Here is a 27,465-nt window from a genome sequence, read left to right on the forward strand (position 1 = left end):
ATTCATTTTATGAAATAAATTACCCCATTAGCTGTACAGTAGTTTAATTGTATTTTATGTTCATCTTACGCTGTGATGCCATATGGTAGTGTAGAGCTGAGACTCTCTAATCATTTACACATTTCTTTCTTTTCTTACAGTAAATTATCCTTCCAGGAATTTGTAAAGTGTCTGTGTTCTATATATTATTCATCTTTAAAAGCTGTTACCTGCAGACCAAGGCTTTGAGACAGAAGTAGCTAAACTTGTTTCTGCAAGTTATATGGTCTAGATATGTATTTATATGCAAAGTATATGGTTTCTTTGTTTTTCTGGGGCATAAACAAACCAGGACGCCTTGGCTTTGCATTACATCTGAACCTGGGATTATGACTTATTTCTTCCTTACAAACCATGATAGCTAGCCAACTTGAAGCCATGGTTTCTCATTGGTTTGGTTGTCCTGCTTGTACCAGGGGAGGAGCAAAGTGAGAGCAATCAGGCAGGGTATACCAGCATGCTGCTAAGTTCTCATTAAACCACAATAAGGAAGAAAGTATGATTTATCATGATGTGTGAACATGGACCCTCACTGCATCTTTATTCCAGCTTCTTGTCTTTTTCATTAACCTTGATCCTTTCTCATCCCCATATCTCTTATTTCTCACCTGTGCCAGTCTCCGAGGTCTTTAACACAAGCAAGATGGCGCTACTAGGATGGTTCATTTTCTCATGTATTTCTTGCATAGTTGTAGTGATCACTGTATCTGAAATATTTCTGCTTTTTGGTTGATCAAGCCAACTTTCTTTCATATCCTCCCCCTCCCCCAAGTTTTTATTGCCATATAAATATCCACACAATGTTTAAACTGTTAATTCCTGATTAATTTTATTCTTGATCCCCTTAATCATGCACAGTCCAGCTTCTTTAGCTTAGTCTTAGACAATAATCCCAGGGAACAGAGACTATGTGCACTCTTGGTTTTATTGATTTTTGCGTAGCACACACACATATCGTGATTCACGATATATTGCCAGGTAAAATTATGAAATCGATATCACAATATGGGCTTCAAAACGGTTTTGGATGATATATCAATATAGTCATAACCTGCCCTAAAAATGCCCCATGACTTTTTTTAATTTTAAAAATATGTCCATCCCAAAACATAGGCAGGTGTCTTAACCCTGGTCAGATCATTGGTCTGTCTAGCCCAGTATTCTCTGTTCTGGCTTACAGCAGTTCTCCATGGTTACAGGTATTGCTCTTGAGACCCTTTTAACTGGAAATGCTGGGGATTAAACATGGAAGCATTCATGTGCTATACCAAAAGCCTCAGCGCCTAGGGCTTGCCGATCGAAAGGTCGGCAGTTTGAATCCCTGCGGCGGGGTGCGCTCCCGTTGTTCGGTCCCAGCGCCTGCCAACCTAGCAGTTCGAAAGCACTCCCGGGTGCAAGTAGATAAATAGGGACCGCTTACTAGCGGGAAGGTAAACGGTGTTTCGGTGTGCGGCTCTGGCTCGCCAGAGCAGCGATGTCACGCTGGCCACGTGACCCGGAAGTGTCTCCGGACAGCGCTGGCCCCCGGCCTCTTGAGTGAGATGGGCGCACAACCCTAGAGTCTGTCAAGACTGGCCCGTACAGGCAGGGGTACCTTTACCTTTAATTATGTATTTGCACAATATGTTGCTCAGTGATTGGATCTTTCTCCCTTGGTTGCCCACTCCTTATGAATCAAACGGATACCACCTTGAATTTGCACTGGTCATCTGAATATTTGAACTGCCTGTAGTGAGGATACTTCCTGACAGCAGCCTGACTTTGTAGGCGTCAACCAGACTGTCAGCTTTGAAAGCTGTAACAGCTTCTTCCTCCCTTGAAGGAAGTCTTTTTCACCTTTTGATCTCAATGCCAAAATGTGAACAGAATTAATCTATTTTGGTCCCATGTTTTATGCAAAAAATCTACAGCAACATTTACCGCAAGGAAAATATGACATATGCCTTTAGCAGCCAGCTGCTTAAGCTCTTTGCATCTTGCTGTTTAGAAAGTCAATTTATTTTTTGCACAACTTATGTGCTCATATAAATAAATTTGAAACTATTGCAAAATGAGACACAGTAATCAGTTCAAACTCAGCAGTTGGCAGCTATTAATTGCCATTTACACACATTTAAATGCAAGACTTGTGATTGCTTTGATTCATAAAATGTTGAAGATATTTTTTAATGGAGATTTTAAAAAAAATCCTGCACTTATTTGGAAGTAGAGAATTATATTCATGTTGGTTTTCTTTAAAGAAGGCTAATCGCTATCATTCAGTAGGTCAAAGAGTAGTATGGTCATAAATATAAGGTGATCAGTGTCCTTCCGCTCTTATGAGTTGCACAAAATGCCAGTTTGATCAAAATGGTGATGTGATACTGTATATTGAAACAACTACTATTTATGAGAAAAAATGTTCTGCAGATGACTTCTGTAAATCCTGTACATACTAATTATGCATGGTACCATGAAGAATTAGAACTCTGGCCAAAGGGCAGTGTTGTCAGCTGTCTCACTGTTGACCCAGGAATTTGCAGAAGAGATGATGAGCTATGAATTAACTGCTTGCTCAGCCTCCCCATTCTGCCTTGGCCCTCTCTGATAGTTGCCTCCCAGCTCTATGTGGTTCAGGTCCCAGCTGTCCCTGCTACCACCTTCTAGTCCATGGCCAGCACTGTCACCTCTGCTGCATTATGGAAAGCACCCACCTATGCTAAGCCCACCTCACTTGCTTTCCCCCTCCCCAACTGACTCCTGCATTAGATGTCAATATTACCATTGGGACCATAACCAACAATGAGAGACCAACTGACCCCAGGCACTAGCCCAACATGAAAGAGGTAGCTGGGGTTTTTTTTCTCCTCTTCCTTGACCAGCATCCTGGGGTTATATGGTTTCATTGCTCCCTTTTCAGTCCTGCTGGGATCTGCTTCCCCAGCCTCTTCCCTGCATGTAGCACAGTGGCAAAGCAGACCCCTGCAGCCAGCAGGATTGTACCGTCTGCTCATCAGCTGGTTGTTATTCTGTCACATAGTTGACAGGTGGTGGGGCTTTCCACCTGTCAAATGCACGGCTTTGCGAGTCTCCTCCCCCCCCCTTTTAGCTCTCAGCCTCAGAATTTCATTTCTTACTTATTTATTTCATATAAATTACACACCACTGGATTGTAGCCTCCCTCAAAGCAGTTTAGGGGGGAAAAAACCATAAAACAAGAAAAGAATCAAAAAGAAAAAGTAACATCAATAATTCAAGACTTTCAAAAAGTTAAGATAACAATAAACTAAAAACAGATCAAAACAGAATTTACCTGAAAAACTGCCTTCCACTCCATTGCTTGATAAAGGCATTATGATCAGCAAATGGAAACTGGTTGGTTTTGCCATGACCTGTTGATTATTGGCCCGTGGCAACACCAAGATTTGCTTTTTTACTGATGACACTAGTGTTGTGGAATAATGAGAAGCCCCATCAGTATTGGCATTCCACCAATGGACATTTTAAAAATTCTTCCAGCTCCTAAAGTCACATGTATTTAGGGGGGCATTCCCCTGAACTTGAATTTCTGATCTTACTGTTTTAACTATTTTTAAAACTGTTTTGATAGTGGTGCATTTTAATTGACTTGTTTTGTTGTGGATTTTATTTAAGACTATTTTAATGCTCTGATAAGTTGTTTTTGCGAATTTTAATTTTGCATGGACGTTATAATTGATCTTATAGTTGTAAACTGCTTGCACTCACAGATGCCATCCAGTCAAGTTAAGCAGGGGCTGTGTAAATCTGCAGGGTTATGTCACATTTTTATGATGGACATTATGGTAGAGTAGTGGAGGAGGCCTAGTTCTTAGGCAATGCCTAGTTCCAGTACTGAATACAATAATTTCACAGTGATGCTTACAATATCCAGAAACAGCTATCCAAAATGTGACTGTCTTATAGTTTTAATGTACTGTTATTGCCTAATTTCAATTAGGTATTGTTGGGTTTTCATTACTGGAACCTTAAAAATGTGAGTAGCTTATAAATGCTGAAAAGACTTTTAACTAGGAGGCGTCACTGTTAAAAAATAATAATAATGATTGAGCATGTTGGCTATAAATAGATGAGACATTTTACTCATTTACCACTGAAAGTCATTTAATAATTCCACGCTGAGTCCCCTTTCAACAAATTTAATGAAAACCAGCATGATATTGTGGCAGCTTCTATTGGATTTTTCTGCCATTTTCGTATGCTCCGTGGTGTGAGTGATTAAAATAGCAGCTAATAAACTAGTATTAAAGGCTCTCCATCTTCCATGTGTCTCACAAACTGACAGAGACCTTTCTAGACTTTTCCTCCTCCTCTCCTGAAGGGTGTCCTTGTTTTTCTTTTCATTACCTGGGAACTAAAAATGGTTAAACAGGAGTTTTAGGGCACTCTTCCCTCCTCATTCCAAGAACCAGTGTGAAGCTATTTTGAGGCAATCCTAGCAGGAAGTAATGAGCTGATTTTCAGCCTACTGTGAAACTTTATTAATCTGAAGAGACCATTCTGAAATCCACTTGATGAGCTCTGGAGTAACAGAGCCCTGTGGCCATGCCATTATTTATTGGTCTTCTTGGATGCTTTAAGCTATGAAATGCCACTTTCACTTCTTGAATATCTTTTTACTGTTTTGCTTTCATCCTTTTATGTCTTATAGAGATATTAATAAGGTTGCATTGCACCCAGGATAAAAGGCGAAAGATTTGCTTTCACTTCTTGAATATATATTTTCCGGCATTTGGAGATATCAAAGCTACATCAAAAGCATTGAGTTGCTTACAAGAGTTGTGTCCAATATGTCTACATAACCATCCCACAAATGCAAGGATTTGTGTTTGCGCTATGGGACTTCCCCTGCCCCCCCACCCATGCACACTGCACCTTCTCCAAATCTGGGAACCCCCAGAGCATTTTTAGGGGGTGTGGGAGGAGGAGGGAGGAGGAAGCCCTGTTGTGCTATAAATCTTTATGCCTTATGCTACTTAGTCTTGCATTGGATACAAACCAAAATCACTGCATCCTATTTTTTAAAAGTTGTTTCCACTTTTCCAACCTGGTGTCCTCCAGATTATGGGACTACAACTCCCATTAGCCTTGTATAGGCAGTGTGTGCATAGTGTTGCAGCCAGAGAAGAAACTCAATCCATCAAGGGCTTTCTCCTTTACAAAAATGCTTTATCCCATATGAAAGCTGACAATACTATGCCAGTAGATGTTTCAACTTTATCAAGTATTTTTCCCCTTTAGCAGATGGGACTGTACTGTACATCCTTAGAGAGTTATACCTCAATAGAGATGTCCTTTGGGTGAAATAAATGCTAACTTGTCCATTAATAAGCCGTTGATCCCGCAGTTGTTTATATTGATAGATGTGTTGCACCGGCCTCTGATTGCTGATTTAGGGAGCCCTGGCTGTCATCGGGGAAATCCCTGGTTTGTTCCAGATTTTAGGCAACATAAATCAAATCAGTCAGATGTCATTAAATGCCCACAACACAAATAAGTTTTAACTGTAGGTGACAATAAATGGTTCTACAGAGACGGCTGTTATATATTCCAAGGAGTTGTCACCTGACAGCTTTTACTACTTGTGCCTTGGTTTTTGATAAACGATTCAGCCTTGATAAAAACTAATTTTCAGATACTTCATGACAGGGCTCTGCCCAGCATCTTCCCCAGCAGCAGCTCTCAGCTAGCTCAGTCATGCGAGCTCAGAAGCAGAACGCTGCTGTTAAAATATATGTGGCTGTCTGTATGCATGCTGCAGCCTTTGATGAGTTCTTCTGTGGATAGGAAAGTGACTCATCTGAGGACTTGGGGCAGCTGATGGAAGGATCCCAAGTGCTCCCTGCAACAAGAGCCAAAGAGTAACACAGAAGTGGTAGACCAAAATCCTAGGATCCATCTGCACAAAAGTATCTCAACTTGGAGGAAAGACATATTGTGTATGAATGTAAGATTGGATTGAAGGAAGGAGAGGTCAGGTCCTATGTAACTACCTAATTTGGAAAACAAATCTGCCCAGTTTGTAATGCTTGAGTGTATTTATGAATACGATACTTTTTAATCTTGGATTCAAATATCAAGAGCTTTCTATCAGGTAATGCTGATTTGCCAGCTTCTTTTGTTCAAGGGCCATATTCACTCTTGGGGAATGTGGCCAAAAGTAAGTTTGGTCATCCCACAATTTCTTGTGTGCGCACACACAGAGGCACACAATCTGCCCCCCCCAGCTGATCCATGTCCATGCTGTTGGGGATAAGATAGTCAGAGCATGTGATTCTAAATGGATTGCACTGGCTCTCATTTCCAGGCCTAATTTAGTAAGAAGCTGGTGTTAACCTATAAAGCAGAGATGAGGGACCTGTGGCCCTCCACATGTGGTGGGACTCCAACTCCCATCAGCCCTACTCAAGATAGCCAGTGGTCAAGGATGTTGGGGGTTGGACTCCAGTAACATTTGGAGGGCCACAGGTTCCCCATTCCACCATAAAGCTAAAAAATGGCTTGAAGCTAGGTTATCCAAAGGTTTGCCTTCACCTGCAGCAGCCTGAGTGTACTTTAAGATAAGCCTCAGCAACTCTTCTCAAATGCTTGCTGGTATGGTCTGTTAGGTTGCTCTTAGAAAACCACTGGGGCCTAATTTGAATAGTAGAATGTCTGGCATCTGGTGGGCAGGGCTTTTGTGTTCTGCTCCGGAATCAGCCCCTCCTTTCGTGTGTTCAGTTAAGTAGTTAGAGAGTTAGAGAGACCAACTGTCAGTCTTGCCTCATGACATTGTTTTAGTTTCTCTCGGGCAGTACGTTATTGTGTTACAATTTTCTTTTATTATTAAAGCTTTGTTTGATATGTACGTGGACCACTTACTTTGTTGAAAGAAAAGAAACTCTGCTGAAGAATAGTGGAATCTCCTAAACTTGGGTGGGTGTGGGGATATTGCCAGTCTGACAGGAGAATAGATTTTTTAAATCACCCCACCCTCCACAACAGTTGTTAGGTATAATTAAGAGGGCCCTTGTAAGCATGACCCCATGATTGTGTGCAAATGGCAGTTTCTTTTCCAGCTTTTAAACAGGCACTGGAAATGCATTTGTTTTGGAGAGGCTTTGACTGAATATGCTGTCACATAATAGAATTTTAAATGACTGAAGGATTTTTAAAGTTTGGCTGGTTTCAAATAAGTTTTGCTAAGCGGGCATGTTTTAGGCCTTTCATTTTATTCGGTTACTTTTATAACTTGTATTAATTTCATCTAGGGTGGCATTCAATGTTAGTCTTACTCAGAGTAGACCCACTGAAATTAATTGAACTGACTAACTTAGGTTCATTAATTTTGATGGGTCTTCTCTGAGTAGCACTTAAATTAGTTTATGTTTTGTGTATTTTAACATTTAATAGAAGTTGCTTTAGGAAGGTAGTACCCTAAAAAAGAAGGTAAATAAACACACATTTGAAGCATAGGTTAAAAATAGAATAGGTTTTTATATTTTATTGGTTGTATCCTACTCAGAGTGGGGTAGGCAAACCTATTAATTTCACTAGTTGTACTTTGAATAGGACTAGTATTGGATATAACCCTTTGTGAGTATTTTTGCAAAGTTTTCAGCACCCAAATAATTTGCTTACCCAGCTGCAACTTCAATCTAATGTGGACTCTGTTGGCCTCTGGCAGAGCAAAATATTAAAGGAAGATACTCATTTATCTGAGAAAAAGACAAGATCATTTGATATAGTTACCTTTTGCTTTCATGACTCTTCTCTGGAAGTCATGGCCTAGAGAGAATACTGTTGAATTTCTTCTGCAGTAATTACGTTCTGAGAGCTACCTCCGTGGATTTATCTTCTTTATACTGGGAGAGACAGTTTTAGGAAAATCAGAACAATACTTAATTTCTTTCCTGGTGCAGTTTCATTAGAATTTGTCCTCAAAACATTGACACAATAATTGAATGTGAAGGCTCCCTGAGCATCAGTGTCCGTCATAGTCCTGTGCTGCTCAGCCACGGCGGAGCTTAGTGGCAGGAGAGGCCAGCCAACCAGCCAGGTCTCAGGGAGGAACTTGCCTGGAGGCAGAATCCATATGCAAGGTTCACTCCAGTCGTAAGGTCAGGAATATCTCAATTTACGTAGTCAGATGGTCTGGGGGTCCAGAAAGCCGAGAGTCCAAGGTCCCGAGAAGCAAGAAGCAGCAAGGTCTGGCCAGGAACGACAATTTCTTTTTTACAGCAACTGACTGAGGCTGGAAACCCTGCTTAAGAAAACTGGAGCCAGCTGGTTCACATCAGGAGCAAGAAGGCTGATCAGCAGCAGGTAGAGTCACTGCCTTCTGCTCCTTCAGACTGCTGCTCGGCAGGTGAAACCGACTCCTGGCCCATGACAGTGTCCTTTCCTTCCCCATAAAATATTACAAATTATTTTTATGTCTCCCGTAAGTTTGAGTATTGCATTACTTGGGCTTCTCATTATAGAAGAGAGGCAAAGACCTGATGCATGAATAGATCTTACTACCTTCATTCTCTGGGGACTCTCCAAAGTAGCATTTGCTGTGGCATAAGGGGATGCAGCCAGAGAGGAAACCTGGCTTCCCCCATTTTACCCGTGGAGAAGTATTTTGTCCATTGGCCTCTCTTGGATCCTGACCATGACTTTCAAAATGCAAGGCAGGTTTCCAAAAAATAAAAAATAAAAAATAGCACACATAGTTAAGTACAGTGGTACCTCGGGTTACATATGCTTCAGGTTACAGACTCCGCTAACCCAGAAATAGTGCTTCAGGTTAAGAATTTTGCTTCAGGATGAGAACAGAAATTGTGCTCCGGTGGCAGCGGGAGGCCGCATTAGCTAAAGTGGTGCTTCAGGTTAAGAACAGTTTCAGGTTAAGAATGGACCTCCGGAACGAATTAAGTGCTTAATCTGAGGTCCCACTGTACTAGTCTTCTTAATATCTCTCAGTCAAGTTTTTGTTGAAGGAATACCAACTTGCTCACATGCATAACTGAATGCAAAGTTGGCAGCTGAGTTCTCCACTTCCCATATTATTGGTGTGCCTAGTGACTTCAAAATTTGAGCTGAGCATAAAAATTCTGTGGTTCTCATTTTATACTGATACATAAAACAAGGTTGTGCACCTTTTTATATTACAAATATAAAGTGCAGTAAAATGTCCATGAGGAGCTAGATTCCTTTTCCTAGGGGAGGTAGATACCACTTCTTCTTTTTTATCTTCGTTCAGTTGTTTGTCTAGGCTGAGTTCATTTAGATAGTACAGCCTGCCAGTAAAGTGGACATATTTGTGCCTCTGTCACTTGCCAGCTGTCAGGGATAGGCAGGAGTTCAGAGGGTGGACAGGGGGATGGTCCAGGGGAAGGAGCCAGTAATTTGTGGGGTTCTGTGCCACGCATGTGGCAGGAGGAAGAGGAAGGGGGTGGGCAGTCAGATGGAGGAAAAGTTACAGGAAGGCACAGAGGTTGAAGAGAGAATCCTAGAGAATCCCCTGTCACCTCCTCCACTGTCTTTAAGAATGAGGAGGGGCATAAAGGGACAGTAGCAGTTGGAGCTGACACATAGGAGAAGTAGCTGGTTGCTTGTGTGCATCAGTTGAGAGGGTTTAAATGTGTTGTGTTGTTGCTCCAGCTGTTTGGGTCACAGCTCAGGTTTGAAGGAGATGCCTAGCTAGCTGTTTAGCAGGAGCGGTGCATGTGACTTTTGCACCTTAGGAGCTGATGTAATTGAGTGCTGTGCCAATAAATAACTAAACTTCATTGTGGGGCTGAGGGTGCTTGAGACACTGTGTTGACTTGAAACGTCAGCACGGGATATAGAAAGCCTCTCCTCTTCCCCGAGGGGAGGGGTTGTGAGCGGGTTTTGCTTCTTGCGCTTTGCAGTGGGTGTGGATGGTCCACTGCATCACAAAGAGTCCCTGACCTGCGTCATGCCCGCAGCCAGCCAATACGGCTGGCGGGGGGGGGGGCGTGGCTTGCTGCTCTTAAATGAGCATGGGACTGTGGCTCAGCCTGTTTCTTTCCTGCATGCACAGATCTCCCTCCCTCCCTCTATTCTTGTGCATTCCACACCAGACCTTGCTATGGACCTTGGTTAGTCGCCTGTTGAAGGGGCCTGGTAGGAATTTTTTCCACTTGGCAGATTGGCACCAGCCATTTGGTTTTTCACCTAACTCGTAGCAAATCGTTGCAACTTTGTAAAGTTTGGCTGTTAGGCATTGGAAAATGTGTTGTGTGTTGGAGAAGAAGTTGTGGCCATCACCTACCCCTCCCTTTGATGGATATTCCATTAAAGGAATCTGGCAGTCATGGTTCCTGTCTGATGCCCAGGTGGTGGCTAGGGCCATGGCACGATCCTCCAGTGGCTCTAGGGGAAAGCTTCCAGTTGATTTGCATCAACAAGCTCCCCCTACAGGTTGTTAACCCTTGTGTGACTCTCTGCAGAGTGGGCAGGAGTCAAGTATAGACAGTTTGGATCCAATGCCTAAGCCAATACCACTCACATTCTGTAACCAATAAAGTTGTGGCCTTTTTTAGCCAATTAACCTAAATTACTTGTGTCCACGTGTCTTATTTCATCACAAATAGGGGAGCGGGACCTTGATTCACAACTCCTTCGGCAGAAATAAAATTTATTAAATGTGTTAAGATGAATGGAAGACAAGTACTCTGTAGCTGTTGATATGAGACTAAGATGAGGACTGAATTTAATTGGATTAATCAAGATTTTGGAAGCAGGAATAAATAAGAACTTTGCACCCTGAAACCCAGCACACGAGAAGTCACACAAATTGTATAATTGGCTTTATAATTGATATATATTTAGATGCGAATTGTAATTTGACATTGATAAAATGTGTCTGTTACTGGACTTTAGTAATTGAAAATTAATAAAAATTATTTAACAACAACAAAAAAAGACAACATGTCAGCCGAGTATCAGGGCTCATAATTATTTTTGTGTATGATTACCTCCTTAAGGACTGTAAAACATGCTGTGTGACTCACTCTAGCTATGGTGTCCTGCAAATGTTTTATTTTTGAAATATTAGGGTATATGAAGTATTTTTCCTTGTTTTTGAAGTACTCACAATAGCAAGTTAGAGAAGTTATATAACAGAGATACTTTCAAAACATATTTGCCTTCTCCCAGGTGTATCATTTTCATTTATATTTGTAAAACTGAAGTAGATGGACTAGTACTCTAAAGTGCTCAATAATTGTCTTTTTGAAGACAGAGGCATGTGTGTGTTTAATACATTAAAAAAATAAGACTGCCATTCCTAAATTTGGATGTAAGCAACCTTGACTGTGAAATTTCAAAATTTAATGATAATAATATTTAATAATAAAATTATCACCAGAATTTTTACATTTACTTTTGATATATGAAGCTGTAGATTCACAATGACTGTGATCCAGACATTTAAAAATTATTCAATGAATAATGCAAAACACAATTTAGTGTAATCCTATAAAGTATATGAAAAAATTAAAAATACCTTTTGATCACGACAGTTCTTCAATAGTATTAATGAATGATAGACTCCTTTATAAAGTGTCTCATCTTTTTATGTCTGATATAGATATTAGTAAGATTACATTGCAGCCAGAATAAAATTGAATTACAATTACATGTCAGTCTTTTGTGCATTTCAGTATCTGAAACAGAGTTCAAAACCTACAAGCAGTATGATTGGATTTTTAAAGAACTGTATGGGAGATTTTTTAGACTTTTTAATACAAAGCACTTGTCATCTGAACAGTTAGCTGATCTCAGATGCGCATCTGACTTGAAATATGCCGAGTTCCTGGATGCTGGTGAAGTATCTTTTCTGTATGGTTATGTGAAATATAAGGTGATATGAGACTCGGAACCTATGAAGGTGGGGATGTGATGATGGAAATAGTATTAACCCAAAGCAAGGTTCCTAGCTGCTCAGACCAGAGAGTAAGCCTGATCTATATCTTTTTATAAGGACTATGAAATATCACCTGACCTTCTCCAGCCTACTTGTGCAAGAAGGCTTCTGTGGTTGATGTGCATGTCTCTCCTGTACTCAGAGCCGTAGCTAGGTGATCTTGCGCCCCTGGCAGAACTGTCCAGATTGCACTCCCTAGACACGGACAAATTGGCTCTTCTTTCTGCCTGTCCTCCAACCCCCCTTGTACCCAATCAATTCCTCACGCACTTCACCTTGTAATGAATTCTTTTTTGTAACGAATTCTGATTGAAGGGGGCCAAAACAGAAAGAGGACACCAAGATGGGGAAGGCTGACCTAGATAGGCACCTCCCCACTTACGCGCGGGTTACATTCTGGGCTCCTGCGTGCATAAGTGAAGTCACATAAAGTGGGGAGTACCCCACTGTAATAGGGAGGAGGGCATGGGAGTCAACTCCTTGGGGCCAAGGTTCCTTTGCCCCCCTCCAAAATATTTGAGGAGGTGGCCCCCCCCCGTTAATAGGCATTGCCATTCAGATAGTGTGTGTGCGCGCTCCGTCTCGTATTATACAGGGCGGTACTTATCCCCCAGATATTTTATTCAAATTGGCACCCTTGAAGGAGTGTGTGTGAGAAGAGAGAGAGAGAAGTGACTCCAGAGTAGGCAGGCTTTGAAGTTGGCGACTTCCCCATCTCCAGCACCCAGAGAGGCAGGGTCGCGGGCAGTGAGGTGGACCTTCCCGGCTCCAACCCCAAGTGAGGCCCGGGAGAGGCAGAGCTTGTGGCTCATGGCCAAACAGGATGGGGCACTGGGACATGCACAAGTTCCCCTGCCAGGCTGCCCAGCCAGCCCAGCGTGGCTCCCGGCTGCCAGGAGGGCCAAGGGGTGAGGGGAGCAGCTGGGAGCAGCTGCTGCCCAGCACGCCCTCTTCCCTGCCCTGCCTGGGCTGCGGGCAGGGAGCGCTGGCTGGACAGGGCGCAGGTGAGGAGGGTCTTGACAGCTGATTGTGTGACCCCCCTCACCTACGCGCCTGGCGGGGCCCCACCTCACCACCCCCTGCCTCTACTTCTTTAGTTTGGCCAAAACTGATGGCAGGTGCACAGCTTAAATTCCCATTTTACACCCCTTAGTTCAGTTCAGGTTGTTGGAGTCAGCTGGTTGGAAATGAGCCAGTGTCAAAGACTGTGGCCTACAAACCAAAGTACAGTATTCAGACTAGGGAAAGGGGTAATGAAGAGGGAGGGAGACAGAAAGCTATAGTCACACCCTGAGTTTAGGTTGCAAATGATGGCCTTTGGGAAGACAAGAAGAATTTGGCTGTGCTGCATTTGACTCTGAGAATAAATGAAGGTATTTGCAATTTTCCAGTAAAGTGTGGTTCGTTTCAGAGTCAAAACAAAGCGTACAGGGATTTTGTGTTCCAGCCTCTGTTTTTGGGCTCCCTAAATAGTAGAAGTGAGTGTGGAATGCTTCGCTGCAATCGAAGATGAAGGCTGCTGGTCTCACCTAGCAATCTCATGTGGGAGAAAATTCCTTTAATATTCCAATTATGGTGATTAATTAAAGCTTCCAAATGAAGCGAAACTTGTTCATTAAACCTCCCTAAGGTGTATAGAGAAAGTGTTCGCAGTACTGTAACAGAGTGGCTCTCACATAATGCCCCAGTGTGCTTCCATAAATCAGGAAAACAGCTGTCCAAATAACGTCAAGTGTCAGTAAAAAGCTGAAGTAGAATGGGCCCACAAACACAAACAGAGACAGAAAACTGGAGGATGGATGAGTGAAAGGGACAAAAGAGCAGCAAAACAGAGCAAGAAGCAAAACTTGGATCCCTTTTGACTGGCAGGTGTTCTCATTTTTTCCCCTTGTTGTTTATCACAATGTGATAACAAGAGGGGGGGTGGAATGAAAGCTGCATCATCTTTAGTCATTGGATAAGGTAGTCAGAGAAGTGAACATGAAAAATTGTGTGCAATGCTGTCTCTTCAATTTTGGTTCCCATTCTGCTGTCCACAGTTTCCATTTTGCCCATAATTCCCCATTCTTAATGCTATTGAAATCCTTGAGCTGAAGCTTATGTAACTGAGCACAGGATTATAGATCAAATTTATATTCAAGTAGGAGACCTGACATCGAGGAAATCAAGGTGTGACTGAGAACATTAATAGACTTAGGTTGCATTTGCGTCTTTGGTTACCCTGTTTGATGGAAGAGAAGCTACATAATCAAGCTCTTAGAAAATGGGCTCTCGGAAAATGTTAAAACTATGCTACATAGAATCTTTCCACATATAACTTGTTTCTGGCTTCTTGTTTACATTCTGTAGGATAGGGTAGCTAACCATTTTTGGCCTGTTGTCTGCATTCTAGTTATGCAAGGCTCTAAGGTGCTCTATCATGCACTATACCTAAATCCACATGTGCAGACTCCAAACCCACATGCAGATCCAGTGCTGGCTCCTCCTCCACTTTCCAAATGGGTGATCGATGGAAAGATTTAAATCTCTCCTCTGCTTAGGGCTGGGTTTGTAGTCTCACTTGATGATTAATCTCATGAGGATGGGGAGGGAGAAATTTGTATCCCACCCCTGGCACTAACTTGAGTGAGTGTCAAAATTGAGATACAGGTTGATCCCTCCTCCTGCAAAAGCTGTACACGAATGAGATCCATCCTCCTTCCTTCCCATGGAGAGGCTCATACAGCCATCATGTTACGAGAAGATGTTAATGACAGAAGTTAGGGCAACCTGTTTGGAAAGCTGCTATGGCCTCTGGTTGGTCCACATCCACTATATGGTATCAAATGACCTAAAGTAATAGTGGGGTCCACCAAATGTGCTGAACTGCAACTAACATCATCCTTGATCATTGGCAATGCTGCCTGGGGCTCTTGAAAGGCGGAGTCTAACAATATCTGAAGGGCCCTTATCTAAGCAAAGCCCAGTTTGCTAATATACAGCTTTTTAAAGGTAGATTATTTCTTTGTTGACTCCGGGGATCATCATGTGAAGTGTCCAGGATATTGGTCTGAGCTTTTAACATATTTTCTCCTGACCCCATCTTTCCTCCTTTTACTATGTCATATCAGTGATTATGTTCTGCTGCTCAGCAGAAGATCTGATATTGTGATTTTATCAAAGAACAGGACCTTATCAGAATGCAGGCATCTGGAAATAAAATATAATTGTGCATCAATGTCCAAGTAAAAACATTCTCAGAGCAGTGTAAAATGAGACTGAATGGTTGGATGTTCCGATGGAAGCTTTTGCTGCATTTACAATTTTAAGTCCTTTTGCTTGCGACATTTGATACTTAACCAAGAATTATTGTCGTCATTATTAATACTAATGTTTCTTTGATGTTGATTAAAAATATTAATATAGCAACTTAGCAGAAAGGGTTTATACATGATGGAAGAGTAAATGTTTTAGCTTAATTGGAAACTATTAAATTTGAAGTAAACAGGTTCATCTTGGATAATAAATTAGCACTCTTCAATTGGAATGAAGCGAGAACTGTTAAGAATTGCTGAATAAGGAAATACATTATCACTTCACACTCAGTATATAAATGTAAATAATCATCTGGCTGCACATTTTTTATAAGCACAATTCCTAATGTTGGATTGAGGCTCCTCCTTGCTATTCTGTTGCATTTGTTACAGAAAGAAATGGGTACTTGGTGGTGTTTGGTGGATTTTTCCTTCCCCCATTGTATTTCATGTATCTACCTTTTTTTTGGTAGCAATTATGCTAGTTGTATTTAAGACTCTTAAAATGTAGAACTTGAATGAGCACCATTATCAAGGTTGTACTTAGAAATTCCATTGATGGTGCTAGGTAAATACCGTATTTTTCGCTCTATAGGACGCACCTTTTCCCCTCCAAAAATGAAGGGGAAATGTGTGTGCGTCCTATGGAGCGAATGCAGGCTTTCGCTGAAACCTGGAGAGTGAGAGGGGTCGGTGCGCACCGACCCCTCTCACTCTCCAGGCTTCAGGTAGCTATCCGCAAGCCTGTGGAGCCCGGTGGGAGTTCCCGCCGGGCTCCGAAGGCTTGCGGATAGCAGCCTGGAGCCCGAAGCTGTTCTAGCTTCGGGATGGCCGCGCAAAGCCTCCGCAGGGCGGCGGGGTGAAGGCACCCCACCGCCCTGCGGAGGCTTGAAAGGCTGTCCCCAAAGCCTCAAGCCTTTGGAGCGCTGCTGTGCTCCAAAGGCTTCAGGGATCTTTGAGGTTGGCAGTGGGGGAAAACAGCGCTTTTCCCCACCGCCAGCCCCACAAGCTCAGTGGGCAGCGGCAAGGCTGCGCGCAGCCTTTGCGCTGTTCCCTGACCTGCTCTTGAACGCACCTTGTTTTTGAGAGGGAGAACAAGAAAAAAAATCCCCCCCTCTTCTCCCCCTCCTATGGTCCAGTGCGTCCTATAGAGCGAAAAATACGGTACTTCAATTAATAAACACACACACACACACACACACACACAAGCACCAGAGGACTGAGCTATCATTTTTGGTAGATTTCATAACTGAGTGGTACTGAGGCCTGGGAAGACTTGGCCTTTGTGAAATTTCTCTTCCATATCTACCCTTCACTAACTTCTCAGTAGGTAGACCTGTTGTCTGTCTACAGGTAGACATGGCTTCCAGACAGAATGAAGATAACCAAAAAGATATGTACAAAAAATACAAAGCCAACAAGTTCTGCATTTGAAAACTACTGGTAACACAGAAATCCTAGAGCACCTCCCTGTCACATACATTAATGTACCCCAGATGGTTGGGGTATAAATAAATTATTATTATTATTATTTTATTATTAAACCAAGAGTTAAAACACTAAAGGAAATATCAATTTGCAGTTAAACAAGACAAATGCAGAGAAAAATCTAAATGAAAAGAGGCAACTGTCAGTAGCCATTAAGAGGGAAAATGCTCCAAGCAAAAGGACAACTCCAAAAATTTAGTTGTACAATTATAAAATTAAGCATTTCATTTTTGTATGTGTAATGTAACGGAGGGTGTTGATTACTGTATTCATTGTTAACATAAGCAATAAAGGAAGGAATGTCTTGCTGAAATAAATTGTCTTACTTAGAGATTCCATGTAATACCCTCATTTTCTGCACCAACTTCTTCATAAAAGCAATATTCCACACCTTGTGATACTGGTATATCAAGGTGGTGCCACACAGATTGCTCCAGTATTTTGTCATGGCCAACCTGGCCACCACCAGCAGGTAAACAATCGGGTCTTCAGGGTCTGCATTTATGTCTACAAAGACATTTAAAAGCACCTACAGGTTCATAGTTGCATCTTGAGACGCAATTTTCTGAACCTCCTCGAAAACAACAGTCAAGAACAGCTAAGCTTGAGGGCAAGTCCACCACATATGAAAATATGTATCCAGATTTTTGTTATGCAGCACTGAAGCCCTCAACTAAATCTCTGGCTCCTTGCAGCCCTTAATTAATTAATTTACTGCTGGAGTCACCTTCACAGCCTCTCTGAATTTCCCTAAACATACCCCCAACACACCGGGATAACAATACTGGACTATATTTCAGAGCTGTCATATATAACTCTGACTCATCCCTCCCACCAGCAAAATGACCAAAGCAACACTGAGATACTTAGCAGGGCTTATTTAATTGATGCGCTCTGTCAAAGCCTTAATAATAATGGACTTTATCAGCATTGGAAGGGTATTTTTTAAAATGTTTATAACCTGGGGCGAGGTGGGGGGAATCCACCCTCCATGAAATAAAACATGCAAAGCTGTTTTGTTGCCAGCATTTGTTTTTGGATCGACACACTACTGTTTAGTCACAGCTACACTAAATCCTAGATATCTGAATTTTGTTTTGGGCAGCAACCACTTCTCTGCTAGGGAATATCAACATTAAAGCTTTAAAATGAGCCAGGAAGCCCATGGGTGTGCCGCTGTAAACTTTTTTTTTTGTCTAATTAGCTAGATCAGTTTTCTTAAATGTAAATCATAGCTGTGACTTGATTCATTGACTAAAATCACTGAAGCTAATTTCTCACAAAACAGTACCTGCACATTTTGTTTCTTGACTTGAATTGAAGGAGGGCTGGCATGTATATCAGAAAACTCTGTTTCCTAAGAGTGGCAAGAATTATATAATCCCTGTTACTTGCAGTTCGTGTCCTCAATGCTTATTGCTAATTATCCAGTATGAAAGTTGCATGTATAACTAGTCTGAAGTATTCAAAAGGCGGTAGATGAGTAATTCATAGGTAAATTGTTGATAAAACTGCGGTCCCTCTACCTCCCTGATACACCAGGATGCGGTGTGACTGACATGACACTGCAAAAGAGAAATCGCTTTCGTCTCGCTGCACAGATGTGACATTATGGTTTAGACTACTGTTTCTCAACCTTTTTCCTACTGTGGCCCCCTTCCGACCTTGTTTCCTTTCTGTGCCCCATGCCTTTCCTACTGGTAGAAAGGTAGCTATTTCAATGTTTTGTTTGTAAGTAAAACATATTTCGTTTATAATTTTTATAATTTATACAAAATATAGTCACATAAAAATGTGCATTTCTTGATCAATGTGGTTGGTGACTAGAACAATATTTTTTATATCCAGTTCTATTGCTGTGAGGGATAACCGAAGATCACCTCTGTCCATTATGTTAAGGCGATTCTGCATTGTTGTTGTTGTTTAGTCATGTCCGACTCTTCGTGACCCCATGGACCAGAGCATGCCAGGCACTTCTGTCTTCTACTGCCTCCCGCAGTTTGGTCAAACTCATGTTGGTAGCTTCAAGAACACTGTCCAATCATCTCGTCCTCTGTCGTCCCCTTCTCCTTGTGCCCTCAATCTTTCCCAACATTAGGGTCTTTTCCAGGGAGTCTTCTCTTCTCATGAGGTGACCAAAGTATTGGAGCCTCAGCTCAGGATCTGTCCCTCCAGTGAGCACTCAGGGCTGATTTCCTTCAGAATGGTTTGATCTTCTTGCAGTCCATGGGACTCTCAACAGTCTCCTCCAGCACCATAATTCAAAGGCATCAATTCTTCGGCGATCAGCCTTCTTTATGGTCCAGCTCTCACTTCCCTACATCACTACTGGGAAAACCATAGCTTTAACTATACCGACCTTTGTTGGCAAGGTGATGTCTCTGCTTTTTAAGATGCTGTCTAGGTTTGTCATTGCTTTTCTCCCAAGAAGCAGGTGTCTTTTAATTTCGTGACTGCTGTCACCATCTGCAGTGATCATGGAGCCCAAGAAAGTAAAATCTCTCACTGCCTCCATTTCTTCCCCTTCTATTCGACTGAAACCTGAGTACTGTATACCAAATACAAAGTAGAAAATACCATGAAAAACAATTTTACTTGATCCCAAAAGTGTGGAAACCTTTTAGATAGTGTACTCTTTATCCAACAATGCTCTGCAGCAACATACCTCCTTTCTCAGTAATGGTTGCACGACAAAACAGCACCCCACACCCCTTGCCTGTGACAAACGAGGTGCAGACAGCTTGGTGCAGAAGTAGGAGGGAGAAGGAAGTGGAAGTGATGTTGCCACAGAGTGCACGTGGTGCTCCATCCACTAGGAAGCACAGTCACTTCACTCTACTTCTCTATTTTTCTATTTTCTATTTTTTCCTCTATTTTCCACACTTCTCTGTTTTTCTTCTTCTCTGTTTACTTCTCACTTCCCTCTGTGGCCCCCTCTCATGCCATGGCCCCCTATTTATGCAATTTTCACCTATGCCCCCCTTGGAATATCCTGCAGACCCCCAGTTGGGAAACACTGATTTAGACCACAGTTTAGTGCAGTTGCGTGACTCCATTGGTGCTGCAGTTGTTGCACTGCATTCCATCGTAAACACATAATTGCTAGCACATCGGCTCATGTGAACTAGGTGCTTATTTTTAAGTTAGCAGATGCCTTTTTGCAGCTTGTGGTTTCTCTACAATGGACACAGAACTTGAGATGCCTGTAAAATGTATACTAAGTGCTAAGCTGCTTCAACTGCCCTGGGATCTTTGGAGAAAGGGTGGTATATAACTCAAATGAATGAATAAAAACAAATAACTGATAATTTCTTCAATACTACAGGAAGCTCCACCACCAGGCTCCTATGATGTTCAGAAATCGTTTGAGAAATCACAGTGTAAAAGTGAATACATGGCTCCCCGAACTGCCACGGCTAAAAGGAAGCATACTTCTTTTCTCAGTGGCTCAATTAGGCATGGTATATGTGAGGCCAAGAAGGATATGCCAGGTAGGTCAATTGCATGTTTTCGTCGTGTTTTTCAAAACTACTACTGCAAAATATTGTAAGAGCAGGGAGATTGTGTATATTACTGCTTTTATAGGCCTTAGGAGATCTATGTATTACCACTGGTCACTTTGCTTTTTAGATGGTTAATAAAGATGCATCTTTCATCCACACAAGGATTAATCTGAATATTTGTGGTTGTTGAACACTTCTTCAAATGTCTGCAAACTTATTCTCCATGTCTGGAGAATAAGACTTTCCAGAATGGAATCTTTTGAGCAAAGATGGGAACTCAAAAAAGGGAGATGAACTGGTGCTTTCTGGCAATTCAGCAGATAACTTTGTAAACTGTTAATGATATGAAAGGTATATGCTACTTTGTAAAGCAAGCTAGTCAAAAATATTAATCAATATTTACTTATTTTGTTATATTTTTATCCCACTTTTTAGCCAAAAGTTGGCTATTGAATATTGATGCCACATTACAATCTAACAATGAAAATTCAATACAGCAGTGAAAAGAAAAGTACAAGAAAACCCTCAGTATATACAACATTTGAAACCAATGCAAAATTAAATTGCCATTTCTACAAAGGAAAATATATTATAGACAAAAAACCCCCCCACTTTAAAGTCAATAGATACAGTGGAAAGTTTGGACAATGCTGATGTCTCTGGGTGGAATTAAATGTTCTGTGTAGTATCTTATTAATCTTGTAAAAGTATACTCTTAGCTTGACTCTTTTTCCTTCACAAATACCTATTATAGTGTGTTAGATTCCCACCCCCCAACACAGGCTGTAGTACAATAGCCTGGATATTTCTTGATTAAAAAATAATTTGCAGGGACAAAATCTGTGCTAGTAAGTCTGTCCTTGTTAATTTCATGTTGACAGTTTTAGAAAACCATGAAACAATATTTTGAAGACTCTTAAATCCTGCCTTACATTTGTGGCGTTATAAAACAAGAGCTGTTGTAATTTGACACATCTTGTCGGGGGCTGGGGTGGGAGGATTGAATCTGAATCGGATTCTAGGCATACCCAACAAGTGCAGTGGAGATCTTGTGTACAGGAGTGTACATGCAGCTGATGGCGTCTGGATCAGGGCAGATTTATTCTTGGTGCTGTGAGACAACTGCATTACATAAAATTAAAGTACGGCAATTGTATCAGCAGATGTTCATTTGTGTTTCATTAAAATTATAGTAGCCTAATACAAAAAAATCACTTGTGCTAACTTAATGAAAGTATTATCAAATGATGTGGCTCTCATTATAAAGCAATATCTTCTCATAATTAAGTTTTCCTCTACAGTTTTGCAAATGGTTTTATGAGTTACTCCCACATGAAATGGAGAACCAGTTGCTAGCACAGGAAGCCGTAGTTGGCCAGAATCCAAGCGCTTGTTTGTTCTTATATGGCGGCTTGCGCCAGGGCAATCTTGGATTCCCCTCCCCATGGCAATTCTGTATTACAAAGCAAAATGTCCTTGGTTTCAGAAGCAGTTTGCTTCGTGGCACAAGGGGCTGCTGATAAAGAAAAGAGTTTCAAGCCACAATCCTGTATGTACTTACCCGAGAGTAAGTCCCTCTGAATTTAGCATGGTTTACTCCTGGATTCATTAGACAAGACATACTTGAGCATCATCATTTTTGTTAGCGCTTGGAATGCTCATTCACTCATTAGTTTAAAAAATACAGCCATGAAAAATATGTATTCATGTAAAAGCAGTGGAGGCAATCCTGTATTCAGAATTAGCACAGCTTGCTTCCTCAGCGCATCCATCACTATCTCTTCTACTGTATTTGGTAGGTGATATGAGTCTTGTGCTCCACAGACTACTTCTCATGTGTTTGATGTTTAACAAATAATTAGTAATAATGTGGAGCAGTGCACTTCACCATAATTCATTCGTCGCGTTAGTTACAAAAGCTACTGTTTGAATCACTGTCCCAAACTCATTATGTTTCTTGGCACATTCTCACAGGAAATTACTTTAGGTAACAAATAGAATTTATCTTCAAAATTAATTGGACAGATCACATAAAGGTAGTTGTGTCCACTTTTTCTATGACTTCGCCCAGTACCTTTTTGTATAAAAGTTATTGTAGTGTGAAAACTAATTATTTCTTCTATTTGCTTGTTGGCTTGTAATATTACATTCCAAAATAGTTGGAAGTCTTTAAATCAAGGCTGAGTTCTCAGGCTGAAAAAGTAAGAGTAAGCAGGTCAAATCCTACAGTTTTTGTGTACTTCCCTCCTTTTTCTTCTCCCTGTTGCAAATGTATTCTCAGAAAATGTAGGACCAAAAGCTGGGGGTTTCTGCTATTCATAAAAACAATGGCATAATGAAAGTCATGTTAAGCAAAATCAAGTTGCTCTTAAAATGGAAAATTTTAAACATGGCCAAAGTTCTGGGTTTATGGGGTTACTGATTGACACTAATTTATGTGGTAGTCGTATAATTTAATGTTGTAGTAATATATGCAGATATTGTTTAGATTTAAGCTGTTATCTTACAATTTTCTGTACTCATCTGCAGGTTAAATTAACTAAATCAGACACAGTTCTTGGTTTTCTGCTTCTTCTATGAGTAGCAGAATTATTATGAAAGCCATTAGTACATAGTGACTTAGCATAACTATCTGATAGTAGCTGATATAAAATAATAAAATTGAACTTTTTTTACCATATGCTGTGACTGTAGGCTTACTGAATATATTATATTTATCACCAGACCACAGCATATTTCTGTTCCGTATATTCATTTGAGAAAGAAATTATTGAGATACCAACATTTAAATTTGAATGTACCAGCTAGATGTTTTAAAATTTAAATCCAATTAGGGAGCTGCCAGGTTTACTGTAAGGGGGAGAAGGAAATGAAATATGGAGAGTCAAAAGAATCAATGCAAACTGCATTTTAATCATAGAGGAAAGATGTCTGACACCCACGGCCTACAAACTAGGTTGTTAGATTCTTTTCCTTGCCAGACTTTGTTATTGCTTTCATCCAGTCAAGATTCTGTTGTCCCTTATGTCTCTTAAACTTCCACTGATTACATTTTATTTCAGGGTTGCTTATTTAAACATTTATTTCCATATGGAAACATGTAACACATTCTACAGAAAATGTAAAATCAAAATGTAATTTGAATAAACATAGGAACTGCAGGTTATGATACCTAAACAGCACACAATTAAATTATGTTGCTTCATGATGAAATGTCACAACTTGTGTTTGTGAAGGATCTATATTAATTCTGGGAAAAGGCAGTGCTATTTTTTGAGGAAAAAGAGGTGCCAGAACTCACCATGCAACCTCCCTTGTTCTCTTATAATGGCAATGGCACCCACCTAGGAGGTGCCCGAACTGAGTTCCTGTGAGCTCCAGCTGAAAAAAAAGGCCCAGGCAAAGTAGTTTAATTCTCTCTTCTTTGTAAATGAAAAAAGAAAAAGAGTAAATGAGATTACAGCATTGTAATTTTAATATATTTATATTTCATATCTTCAGATTAAAATTAAGTTGTGAATGTGTAGGTAATAACTTTCTGTTTGTTAGCAGAGAATTTCCAGTTTTGTAATAAATATATTGTCTCTTATTGCAAATAGAAAACATGATCATTTCCCAGTGTGCTGGTATAACAGTAGACTTTCAAATAAAGACCAACATCTCTCCTTTAAATTTCTAAAGAATTTTATACCTAGCCTGAAGTGGTAGTAGGAAGTCTGACATGGGATTTCTTTGAACTTACAGATCAGCCAGTTTATATAGCTGTCTTGAAGTAGCAGTTAAAGTGAGATAGAAACTTGACTTATTGGTAGATTGAGCGAAATTACTATCTAAGTCTGCTGTAGCTTCATTCATTCAGAGACGCTGCATTAACCCTGTGGTGAATAGCATTGGCTTCTGAAAAACAAGTTGGTATTGTGAGGATCCTTTCAGATCTCACCTGACCTATGGGTACTTAACTGGCAGCTACATTTTTAAAAAATCCCAAGAAACATTGTTGAGATACAAAATGCAATCAGGATTCTCCTGATGGGGAATTTGGTAGTGAACAGGTGAGAGTGAAAGTCCTACCTAGAGTAAGGTTACCAGATTTTTTTCCAATGAATCTGGGGACACTTTTCAACTTCAATGGATTTTGTCAGGGGACTGATTTGTAAATCCAGGGACTGTCCCCAGGAATCGGGGACATCTGGTAACCTTCTTTGTTGTTGAATATTTTATTAGTTGAATATAAGAACAACGTATAATCAAATACAAGCAATCAAATACAGTCCCCCCAAAAAAAAACAGCCCTAACTATGTCCAGGTAATTACATTAGTAATATAATCAAATGAAAAATTACTTCTACAGTTGCTGGTTTAAAAAATATCATTCCACATGCTCCCATGTGTCTTAGGTGGTTTAAATGCATGTTCTTTCTTTGATGCATATGTAATAAAGGAGGACCACGTTATGTAAAAGTTATGTAGTTTCTCACATTGTTTTCTTTCATGTACCCCTTCTGTTAACTTTTCCATCAAAATTAATTCCTAGACATAAGCACACCAAACTTCATATAGGTTCACGTTTAATGTCCTCCAATATCTAGAAACAGAAAGACGTGCTGCAGTTATAAGATGCACAATTAAGTCTTTGTCTCTAAGATTTTGTGCTTCATCTGCAAATATAGAAAGCAATGCTATTTTGGGATCTAAATTGATCGATTGAGATGTAATTTGTTCCATTTCCTGAAATATTTTTAACCAGAATTTTTTAATCAATGGGCATTTCCACCACATGTGTATAAATGTTCCTTCATTCCCACAATTTCTCCAACATTGCAGAGAAATGTTTTTTGTCTATTTTGCTTAGCAATGTGGATTGCAAGTACCACCTGTGGGTTAGCTTTAAGGTGTTTTCTCTTATTCGGGCAGAAATAGCTCGAAAGGGGGCTTTTTGCCACATTCCTTCCCACAAACTATCACCAATCCCTTCTCCCAAGTCTCTTTCCCATGTAGTCTTCAACAAGGAGGGCTTTGAGGTTGAGAAATTTACAATCGCTTTATAGATTAAAGCAATTAGACCTTTACCTCTAGGGTCTGTGATATATAAAATATTTTCAAATGCAGTTAGTGACTTCATCCCTTGTTTGCAGATTTCTGTGCTACTTATAAAATGGATGACTTGATGAATTACCATCCAATTGTGGGAAAAGTTTTGAACCATTTCTTGTAGTATTAATCGTCTGGTAACCTTAATCCCTAGAGCAGGCCATGTGGCATCCTTTCCCTGCATGCCCCACTTTCTCCTGCAATCTGTCCCCTAGGACAATTGATGGTAGATGGCCCTATCAAACTAGCATTGCCCACCTGTCCCTCTCTGTCTCAAAACAAAACCCTTTACATGTTTACCATTAATTTATGGAGAAATTTATGGGTAAAGCAAGTTAACAGTAAGTTCAGTAAGTGTATGGAACAGTCTGCCCTAATTCGAGATAGATAACATTTGAGTAAGTATATATGAACATTTTATCAGACTTTTCTTTCTTGTTTGAAAGGTGAATGGAAGTAGTGTTGGTCTTACGTGACCTTGTTTTGTTTATTTTGTGCTGTGATGTAGGACTTTGTGATCTTACTAATTTATATTTTGCAAAGGTTGATTAGAGCACTGTGTGCAAGTATCTGTTGCATTTGTAGTACTGTACAGTTCTTTAAAAAGAATGCGCTTTAGTTTTCCCCCCTTTCAAATTAAACGTAATGAGGCACATCAGCTATTAAAAGGATACTCTCCAGCTCCAGTGAGTTAAAAAATTAGCTGTTCTCTCAACATATTGCAAGGTGAATATAAAATACAGACTACTTTAGGGGAGCATATTAAAATCAGCCAGAGAGAAAAGCTGCGTTTTCCTTTCACTTACTTGCTGTTGAGAGTTTGAAAGGTTCTGTTTACTGAAATGCTGGAAAGAAGGGTATAATTAAATTTGGGTTGGTACATAACATAAAGAAGCTTCAGGCAAGTAAACTTCTGTCATCTGTGTTCTGCAGGCTGCGCCCTGCTTCTGATATTATTACTTCTCTAGCATCAGCTTCCTGGAGCAAAGTTTTCACTGAGATTGCTCCAAGGTAATGGACTGGCCTTCATAAAAGTGTTTTCATCCCTCTTAGCATTTTAGAAGGGATACGAAAACATATTTGTAAATAATAATGATAATTTTGAACAATCTTAGGATAAAGGCCAAACAGCAACTGCAGCAGCAAAAGTGAAGGCATTTGATTTGGGCTTGTAGCTATGGTTTCTGCTTTAGTTTTTTTAAAAATCAATTTGTTGTCTTTTAATTAATTAACTTGTTGCCGTGCTTACAATTGACCCTGAGATGTAGAAAAGCAGGATGCAAATGTTGCAAATAATGTAATAAAAACAATATATTTAGTGTTATTGAGATCTACCTACCACGAAAAGGAATGATTCACTGTGTATTTAAATTCTAACCCAGCCACACCTTGTAGATAGATCAGTGTTTGTTATACTGTGTCAAGGGAAACCCTGGGATTCCCCATAAAATGAGTGTTGGTGGATAAGCTCCCTTGAAAAAACACAGCTGTCCATTAGCATCACTAATGTGATACTAATGCAGAACGTGCAGCTACAGACAAACATTAGGCAAGGTCTAGGGCACACTCAGTGGAGGTCTAACAGGTCAGCACTCTGTGACCTGGTTCAAAAGTATGTTGGACTAGGAAAGTTTTATCAGCCACATATCGAAGTCCATCCTCCTTTTCCTACACTTCCATCCTTGCATGTTCAGTTTCAGCACTTTTATCTTGTTAAACCATAGCTTCCCTTGCTGTCCTGGGCACTGCAGCTTAATTGCAGCTTATAAACCAGGATATGAAACCAGGATCTGGTGCCATCTTTACAGTACAATTCTGTGCATGTCTACTCAGAAGTATACCTCAATAGAACTTAGCCCCAGGGATAGCATAGCAGACTTAGTCACTAAACCACAGCAGCTGTGGTTTTGTATGGAACTACTTCTCTTTATCATTCACCTTTGAAACTTGTTAATGTAGGAGAGTTTATGTTCAGTAACAAAAACAAAAAAAGGTTACAGGAGAAACTGAGTCATTGATTTTCATCTACGCAAATCTCTGCTCCTGCTTCCTGGTCAACTGGTATTTTTGATTGCAATGATACTGAAAGGGGGAAATAGCAGCAGCAGCAGCAGCA

The 27,465-nt window shown here is 40.5% G+C and overlaps 1 protein-coding gene across 2 annotated transcripts in view; it reads left to right on the forward strand.

Moving 5' to 3' along the window:
- STPG2 (sperm tail PG-rich repeat containing 2) overlaps positions 1 to 27,465 on the forward strand; it is a 248,067-nt gene that overhangs the window by 86,532 nt on the left and 134,070 nt on the right. For both annotated transcript variants that reach the window (XM_053404021.1, XM_053404020.1), the window contains exon 11: positions 20,081 to 20,246. In XM_053404021.1, the coding sequence (XP_053259996.1) occupies positions 20,081 to 20,246 (166 nt within the window). The remainder of the gene's footprint in view (positions 1 to 20,080; positions 20,247 to 27,465) is intronic.

This window comes from Podarcis raffonei, chromosome 9 (genome assembly GCF_027172205.1).
Source record: "Podarcis raffonei isolate rPodRaf1 chromosome 9, rPodRaf1.pri, whole genome shotgun sequence".
In the NCBI taxonomy this organism is placed as follows: Eukaryota; Metazoa; Chordata; class Lepidosauria; order Squamata; family Lacertidae; genus Podarcis; species Podarcis raffonei.